This window comes from Gossypium hirsutum, chromosome A01 (genome assembly GCF_007990345.1).
Source record: "Gossypium hirsutum isolate 1008001.06 chromosome A01, Gossypium_hirsutum_v2.1, whole genome shotgun sequence".
NCBI classification, from domain to species: Eukaryota; Viridiplantae; Streptophyta; class Magnoliopsida; order Malvales; family Malvaceae; genus Gossypium; species Gossypium hirsutum.
In genome coordinates this window covers 33,029,590-33,038,909 of record NC_053424.1, presented here as the reverse complement: position 1 = coordinate 33,038,909, position 9,320 = coordinate 33,029,590, and the positions used below count along the sequence as shown (strand labels likewise).

Here is a 9,320-nt window from a genome sequence, read left to right as displayed (position 1 = left end):
TCAATGTCTATCTCTCCTATGGAAAACAAAGGCCATAAGACTATGAGGGGTGGAGTGGGAAGGTTGAAGAGCAAACGGAAAAGGCATAGGGGATTACATGGCGAGAATATGGAAGAAAGTCCAGTTAGATATGTGAAGAGGAAGATAATAAAAAATGTCTCACCCTTTAAGGCAGTGGCTAGCGACCAGTCCCGCCAAGAGCCATGAAAATCCTTAGCTGGAATTGTCGTGGGGTTTGGAACCCTGCGACAGTTCGCGAACTTAAGCAACTCCTTGTTGCTAACGTTTCTGATTTTTTTTCTTTGTAAGACAAAAATTCACTTTAATGGTTTTGATCGTATTCGCACTATGTGTAGGATGGAGGAGTGTTTAGCGGTTTGCTCGGAGGGGAAGAGTAGGGGTTTAGCCTTGCTATGGAGGGAAGGTGTGGATGTTTCGGTACAGAATTATTCTAAGTATCACATTGATGCGTTGGGTTGTATGAAGGATGGTTAGATGCTCAGGTTTACTGGTTTTTATCGCCAGACAGATTCCAGTTGAAGAAAACAGTTGTGGGAGATGTTGAGAAGGATGAAAAGTACGATAAATGAAGGCTAGATCATGGGAGGGGACTTTAATGCTGTTTTGAATAACTCTGAGAAGGGGAGGGCCACAAAAAACCTAAGAGTGTGATGGATGAGTTTGGTGATTTTCTGGAGGAGCTGAATCTAACTGATGTTAAAACCTACAACGGCTGGTTCACATGGACCAATAAAAGAGATGGAAATAGGCTTGTAAAAGAGAGGCTGGATAGGTTTTTTATATTCAATGTTATTATGGAGAAGATGCCATTCCTTACTTCACATGTGCGCCAATCTAAATCCAATTATGAGGCCATTTTACTGGATACGAATAGGAGTAAGCCTAAAACAAAAAGCATTTACCATAGGGTTTGGTTCAGATATGACATTTTTTGGGCAAAGGAGCAAGAAGCCAGAGATATTATCACAAGTATTTGGTCTAAGGAGGAATGCAACCCATTGGAGAAGATGGCGATGATCCGTGATAAGCTGGACTCGTGGAAATACAGTGTTACATTAGGTTTAAGGATAATGTTAATAAGAGGAAAAAGAGATTAGCAAGGTTATGGATGGTCCAATGATTGAAAGTTCTATGAACCTTCTCAAAGATGCTCGGGGTAAGCTTGGCCATCTCTATGATTTGGAGGAAAAATATTGGGCAACTAGAGTGCAGTCCTAGTGGCTGAAAGAGGGTGATAGGAACACTCGTTACTTTCATGTGCGGGTTTCGAGTCGTAGAAAGAAGAACAGTATTGAGAGACTTAAGGACATGCAAGGTGTTTGGCACGATGGTAAGCAGGAGATTTGCTATATTGCGTGGAAGTTTTTTAATGATCTTTTTGAGACTTCTTTGCATGCGGGCGATAAGTGTGATTTAAATGCTATTTCCAAGAGTATCAACAAGGATATGAATAAGAGATTGACCGGTGAATTTACTGATGAGGAAATCTTGGCGGCTTTTAATCAAATGGATCCTTGGAAGGCTCCGGGGATTGATGGTCTCTCGGGGAGCTTTTTCAAAGAGCATTGGTCCATAATGGGTGCTGATATTTTTTCGTTTGTGTCATGAAATCCTTAAGGACAACAACAATGCCGAATGCGTTAATGAAACTTTGATTGTATTAATCCCTAAGATTGAGAATCCGTGTGAGATGACTAACTTCCATCCTATTAGTCTTTGTAGGGTGATTTACAAGATTGTTTTAAAGACTTTGGCGAACCGACTTAAAGATGCTCTCCCCATGTGTATCAGCCAAAATCAAAGCGCTTTCATTCCAAATCGGATGGTCCACGATAATGTCTTAGTGGCCCATGAGCTTATGCACTATTTTCGTAGTTCTAAAAATGGTCTGAATAAGGGTTGTGTGGTCAAGCTCGACATGAGCAAAGCCTATGACCGAGTGGAATGGAGTTTCCTTAAGAAAGTGTTGATAAAAATGGGCTTCTCTAATATTTGGATTAAGAAAATCTTGGATTGTGTTTGCACTGTTCAGTATAGAGTTAAATGTAATATGAATATATTTGATATTATTATCCAGGAGAGGGGTCTCCGTCAAGGGGACCCGTTATCCCTTTATTTGTTCCTCCTCTGCATGGATGCTCTGTCCCGTATGTTGATTTATGATCAATATACTAACATAACAAAAGGCATTCGAGCTAGTAGGGATGGCCCTAGAATTAATCACCTATTTTTTGCTGACGATGCTCTCATGTTTGTCAAGAACAAACAAAGTGAAGTTGAGGTATTCACAAGGATTTTGGAATCGTTTGAGAGGATGCCTGGCTAGAGCATTAACTTGGATAAGTCTATGGTCTATTTCAGCCCTAACAATCCCGTCTCTCAGCGTGCGACTCTTAGTAGCATGCTTAAGATGAAGGTGGTGAATAATCTAGATAGGTACCTTGGTCTGCCCATTCTGATAGGAAAAAAGAAGTCAGCAGCCTTTAAAAGCATTGTTGATTGTGTTGCCAGTAGAATTAACAGCTGGTCAAAGCGGTTACTTTCCAAAGTTGGGAAGGAGATTTTCATAAAATTGATCCTTCAGGCTATCCCTACATATGCTTTTTCAATTTTCTTTGTCCCTAATGGTGTCCTTGAGGAGCTTCAATCTATGATTTTTCGTGTGTGGTGGGGGGTAAAGAGATAAATAGAGGCTGGCATATGTTAGCTTAGGATCGTATGTGCTTCCCTAAAGGCATGGGGGTCTCGATTTCAGGGAATTGAGATGGTTTAACGTGGCTCTGTTAGGTAGACAGGTGTGGAGATTGGTGAGCTGTAGAGATACATTATGCTTTAGAGTTTTGAGCGTTAAGTACTTTTCAGATGGGGACGTGTTCCACCCTAAGAAAGTTGACAAACCCTCTTTTACTTGGCAGAGTATAGCCAAAGCAGCTAGCATTTTGCATGACGGGTTTGACTGGAATGTTGGGTGGGGTAATAAAATCAACATATGGCATGATAATTGGGGTTTTGAGGGTCTCTTGGGTGCATCGATTGGTCTTAATAGAAGTGAGGTTCCTAAAAGCAAAGTGTGTGATCTGTTGACTTACGAGAAATATGGGTGGAATGAGAGAAGGATCTTTGAGATTTACGGTGTTGACTTGGGGGAGCAAATTTGCAAAATTCCCATTCTTCATAATGGTCCAGATGACTATCGTATTTGGTTCCATAACCCTTTTGCCTCTGTCACTACTAAATCCACTTACTCTTGGCTGACTCTGAAGCATTTGGAAGTTGCAAACTCTTCCAAAAATCAGGATTTTTTACCGGCGCCTGGGGCACGACATTTTGACCACGCTTGAGAAAATCTCAGGCATTCGTATAAAGGTCAACAGTACCTGTCTTAGATGTGGTGGTGATAAGGAAAATCTCCTTCACGCTATGAAAAACTATCCTAGGGCAAGGGCGGTGTTGGCTTATGGTAGATTGAAGAATACATTGATCGAGGGAAGCTATGATTGATGTGTTGATTGGCTTGAAGATATGGCTCGTTCGTTGGACAAGAAGGCATTTTCTGACTTTATCACGGTTCTTTGGAATATCTAGAATAGTAGGAATAATAGAGTCTTTAGAGAGGTGGAGGAGGAGGCCAAAGTGACTTGGGATAGAGCTGTTGCTTTAAGTCAGGACTTTCGCATTTTCAATTTCTTGGAGAAGCCGATACTACCTAAGCCTGCTATAAAGAGAGTGTAGAAGGAACTTGGGCAGGGGGTGGTTAAAATTAATTTTGATGCTTCTACAAACGGTGGAAAGATGAGTTTTGGTTTTGTTGCAAGAGATCATGATGGCTTTGTTCTTGGCGGTCGGACGGGGGTTTGGGATAAAAGCGTCCAAGCTGAATGGGCTGAGTTGAATGCACTTGAAGAGAGCATGAGATATGTTAGGGCTAAATATTGGCGGAATCTGGAATTTGAATCTGACTGTGTTAGCTTGGTGAACCGGCTTAACAAGACGGAAACTGATTTGTCCACTATAGGTTTCCGCATTCGGAGTAGTTTGAAATTGCTGGATCATTATCTTAATTTCAAATTTGTTTGGGCCTCGCGGTGTTGTAACAAAGCCGCTGACTTTCTGTGTAATTGGGCTACCAATAATAATTGTACTAAGGATTTTGAGATGGATTATCCTTTAGAAATCCATGATATTATTTTAAGTGATGCAATAAATTGATGTTGGCCTTCGAGTCTTTCTCAGTCAAAAAAAAAATTCATACAGTTTAGTCTTTATTCCAAGCCTAGCCTCATTTTCATATAACATTTATAGCCGATGTAATTCATAAAATTTAGAAATTTTCTATGAATTTTACACCTTTACAATTTAGTCCCTAAATCATAATTTCATGAAAATTTTCTTTACAAAAGTTGTTTATTTATCAATAATCTTTCATTTTCTACCATAAATTTCAAAATCTCAGCATACTCATCCATGGAAAGATTTTAATACTTTGATAACTTCAGAAATTAATCCCCAAAATAGGTAGATTAGGTTACTACGATCTCGAAAATATAAAAATTACTAAAAACAAGACTTGATTACTTACTCAATTAAGCTTTCTTGAATTTCTCTCTCTTAGTTAGGGTTTCCATAGATAAATTTGGGGAAGATGATATAAAATGATGATATTTTCTATTTAATTAAAATATCATCTATTATTATTATTTCATCTTTCCAATTTAGTCCCTTTTTTTTTCTAATTTTACATGGATGATTCATCATAATTATCTACTAACTTCATTTAATAGTCTAATTGATATATAAGGACCTCAAGGTTTAAATTCCATAGCTATTTTATTCCTCTAGCTACTAGAATTTAACTTTTGCACTTTATGCAATTTGGTCCTTTCCTCCTAATTAAACATGAAATCAGTAAAATTTTCTTAACAAATTTTTCATATGTTATTCCTATCATAATGCAAACCATGCAATAATATTTAAATAATTTTTTTCTAACTCAAATTTATGGTCCCGAAACTACTATTTCGATTACACTGAAAACGGGCTGCTACAACTCTCCCCCCTTAAAGAATTTTCGTCCTCGAAAATCTTACCAGTAAAGAGCTTCGGATATTGCTTTCTCATTGTTTCTTATAGTTTCCAACTAGCTTCTTCTATTCCATGTCGTTGCCAAAGAACTTTCACTAAAGCTACGTTTTTGTTTCTTAACTCTTTCATTTCCCGTGCAAGAATTTTGATTGGTTTTACTCTTTCGTTTCCCGTGCAAGAATTTTGATCGGTTTTTCACTGTAAGTCATGTCAGACTGAATCTCAACTTCTGTCGGAGAAATAACATGTGAAGGATTTGACCGATATTGTCGCAACATAGATACGTGAAAGACATTGTGAATTCTTTCAAACTCTGGTGGTAATGCTAATCGGTACGCAAGAGGTTCGATTCTTTCTATGATCTCAATGGTCCGATGAACCGTGGACTCAATTTTCCTTTATGGCCAAACTGGAGAACTTTCTTCCAAGGTGATACTTTTAAGAATACCTTATCACCAACCTAAAATTCTCTCTCTTATCGTTTAAGATTGGCATAAGACTTTTGATTATCAAAGGCTGCTTTCAAACTATCTCGAATCACCTTTACCTTTTCTTTAGTCTCACGGACTAAGTCAACTCCGTGTATCTCACTGAGCTCTATCCAATACAATGGAGTTCTACATTTATGACCATTTTAATGCTGAATTGATAACTATTATTGTATACAAATTCAACTAAAGGTAGATACTTTTCCCAGTTACCTTCAAATTCTAGTACACAGCATCGAAGCATATCTTCTAGAATCTGTATTACAAGTTGAGATTGACCATCAGTCTAAGGATGGAATGCGGTAGTAAAATGTAATTGTGTACCCAGAGCTTTTTGCAATTTATTTCAGAATCGAGATGTAAACCGAGGATCCCTGTCTGAAATAATGGAGACCGGCACTCCATGTAATCGGATAATCTCAGAAACATATAACTCTGCTAATCTATCCAGGGAGAAATCCATACATACTGAAATAAAGTGTGCAGACTTCGTTAAACGGCCAACTATTGCCCAGATAGCGTCTTTCATTTTTGGAGATAGGGGTAATCTTAATACAAAGCCCATGGTAGCTATTTTCCATTTCCACTTCGGTATCATAACTGGTTGTAATAATCTCGAAGGCATCTGATGTTCAACTTTTACTTGCTGACATTTCAAACATTTAGATACAAATTTAGAAATATCACGTTTCATTCCCGGCCACCAGTACATCTTTTTCAAATCATTGTACATTTTATTACTCCCCGGATGAACAAAAAATAGTACTATTATGAGCTTTGAGTAAAATATTGTGTACAAGTTCTGAATTCTTTGGTATACATATTCTACCTCTAAATAATAAAAAATTATCAGACCCAATTTGAAATTCTGAATCGGAATTTGACTCACATTGTACCCGTTTAGCTCGTAATTCATCATCATTTTTCTGAGCTTCATAAATCTGCTGTAGGAATGTTGGTTTAGGTTTTAACTCAGCTATGATTGAACCATCATAAGAGAACAAAAACCGGGTATTTATTGCTCACAAAGCAAACAAAGATTTTCTACTTAGAGCATCTGCAACCACATTGGCTCTTCCTAGATGATAATCAATAACCCGATCATAATCTTTCAATAATTCAAGCCACCTATGATGTCTCAAGTTCAAGTCTTTTCGTGACATCAGATACTTTAAACTTTTATGATCAGTGAATATATGACATTTTTCACCAAACGAATAGTGCCGCCAAATTTTCAGTGCGAAAAAAATGGCTAACAATTCTAAATCATGTATCAGGTAATTCTTTTCAGGTGGTTTTAGCTGTCTAGAAGCATAGGCTATTACTTTACCTTCTTGCATCAAAACACAGCATAAACCATTCAATGATGCATCACTGTAAATTACAAATTCTTTACCTGATTCAAGCTGAACTAGTACGAGTGCTTTAGTTAACAAGGCTTTCAGTCTATCAAAACTTTGCTAGCATTTATCATACCACTCAAAATTTACATCTTTCTGTAACAATCGTGTCATTGGAAAAGCTATCATCAAAAATCCTTTTACGAATCTCCGATAGTAACCAGCTAATCCCAGAAAACTTCTGACTTCAGATACATTTTTTGGTGGTTTCCAATTAACAATTACTGAAATTTTATTCGGGTCCACTCTGATGCCTTCAGCAAATACTATAAGCCCAAGAAAACCAACTTCTCGAAGCCAAAATTCACATTTACTGAATTTGGCATACAATTGTTTCTCACACAGAGTTTGCAGCACAATTCTTAGATTATCAACGTGTTCATTTTCATCTCGGGAATATACTAGGATATCATTAATAAATACCACCACAAATCTATCTAAATACAGTCTAAAAATTTTGGTCATCAAATCCATAAATACTGCAGGTTCATTGGTCAAGCCAAACGACATCACAAGAAACTCATAGTGATCATACTTGGTTTTGAAGGCTGTCTTTGGTTTATCTGTGTCTTTCACTCATAACTAATATTAACCAAATCAGAGATCAATCTTCGAAACACTGTAGCACTTTTCAACTGATCGAACAAATCATCAATACGAGGCAATGAATACTTATTCTTAACAGTGACTTTGTTGAGCTGTCGGTAGTCAATACACAGTCTCAACAATCCATCTTTCTTTTTAACAAACAGAACTGGTGCACCCCACGGTGAAGAACTAGGTCGAGCAAAACCTCTGTTAGTTAATTTTTCCAACTGTGCTTTTAACCCCTTTAATTTAGTAGGAGCCATTCTGTAAGGTGCTATAAATATAGATGTTGTTCCAAGAACAAGATCTATGGAAAATTCTACCTCTCTGGCTAGTGGTAATCTGGGTAATTCCTCTGAAAACACATTAGGAAATTCACAAACAACCGACACAGACTTAATCTTTGAGTCAGATACTTTAGTGTCCAACACATATGTAAGATAAGCATCATACCCTTTCTTGATATATTTTTGTGCTGACATAGCTGAGATCACATTAGACAACCCATCCAGTTTATCAGATTCAACACGGTGCAATTTACCATTTTGACATTTTAATAGAATATATTTATGTTTACAAATTACCACTGCATCATGTTGAATTAACTAATCCATACCCAAGATTACATTGAATTCATCAAATGGTAGTAACATTAATTCAGCCAAAAAATAGAAACCCCGTATCATTAGCAGAAATTTCTAGCAAATTTTATCGACCATTACATACTGGCCTAGGGGGTTTGATACTTTGACCACGAATTCAGTGGATTCCACAGATAAATTTTTAATAAATGCTAAATTCGTGCAAATGTATGAATGTGTTGAACTAGGATCAATCAAAATAGTAATATCAGTATCAAGAGGTGAAAATGTACCAGTAATAACATCAGGTGCAGAGGTATCCTCACGTGCACGAATAGCATATGTTCTTGCTGGTACTTGTGCTTCAGATTTAGCGATTGAATCTTTTGTTGTACCTCAACTACCACTGACATTCCCGGGGTTACGAGGTAGGGTTGCTTGGCTTTGAAGTCTGAAAAATATCTTTTTCAATCCTTTTTGGGTAATTTTTGAGATAGTGGTCAAGAGAACCACATCTAAAACAGGCTCCGCTTCTCATACGGCACTCACCAAAATGAAATTTATAACGATGTTTGCATTTAGGTTTGTGATTTCTAACGCTTCCAACACTTGCTACTAATGGGGCTGGAGATCTCAGATTAGAGCATTGAGCACTTTGGTCTCTTCTAGGGTACCCCATAAATGTGGTAGAACGATCATGATATTTATTTGATTTCTTTGAAGCTGATGGTTATGACTTTCCCATAAATCTTTTACTTGAAGTCCAGACTTCCATCTCTGCCTATCTCTTTTCTTTACTTAATTCTTGAGCTTTATGTGCTTGATCGACCGGTACCATAAATTCTTTTAATTATAGGATCTCAACTAAGAACTTGATGTCTTCATTTAATCCCTCTTCAAAAGTTTTACAAATGGAAAATTTAGTCGGGATACACTCTTTGGCATATTTGCTCAATTTAACAAATTCTCGTTCATATTCAGATACTATCATTTTTCCTTGTTTAAGCTCTAAAAATTACTTCCTTTTCTGATCTAAAAATCTCTGACTGATATATTTCTTTTTGAATTCAGTTTGGAAAAATTCCCAAGTAACCTGCTCTTTTGGCACAACAGAAATTAAAGTATTCCGCCACTAATAACCTAAATCTTTTAACAAGGAT

At 37.1% G+C, this 9,320-nt stretch overlaps 2 protein-coding genes across 2 annotated transcripts; both read left to right on the top strand.

The window, feature by feature from the left end:
- Positions 1 to 671: 671 nt before the first annotated feature.
- On the top strand, positions 672 to 1,118 carry LOC107917346 (uncharacterized). Its single transcript, XM_016846702.1, has one exon. It carries the CDS (start codon positions 672 to 674, stop codon positions 1,116 to 1,118), a length of 447 nt encoding a protein of 148 aa, XP_016702191.1.
- A 1,250-nt stretch (positions 1,119 to 2,368) lies between these two features.
- On the top strand, positions 2,369 to 3,753 carry LOC107917347 (uncharacterized). The gene is made up of 3 exons (XM_016846703.1): positions 2,369 to 2,688; positions 2,777 to 3,338; positions 3,607 to 3,753. Exons 1-3 carry the CDS (start codon positions 2,369 to 2,371, stop codon positions 3,751 to 3,753), a joined length of 1,029 nt encoding a protein of 342 aa, XP_016702192.1.
- The last annotated feature ends 5,567 nt before the right edge of the window (positions 3,754 to 9,320 follow it).

Coding starts and splice junctions, on each gene's coding strand:
- LOC107917346 (XM_016846702.1), top strand. CDS start 672: ATGGATGAGTTTGGTGATTTTCTGGAGGAGCTGAATCTAACTGATGTT.
- LOC107917347 (XM_016846703.1), top strand. CDS start 2,369: ATGGTCTATTTCAGCCCTAACAATCCCGTCTCTCAGCGTGCGACTCTT. Junction 2,689..2,776: donor TCTATGATTTTTCGTGTGTG/GTGGGGGGTAAA, acceptor TCTCGATTTCAG/GGAATTGAGATGGTTTAACG. Junction 3,339..3,606: donor ATTTTTTACCGGCGCCTGGG/GCACGACATTTT, acceptor TGGAATATCTAG/AATAGTAGGAATAATAGAGT.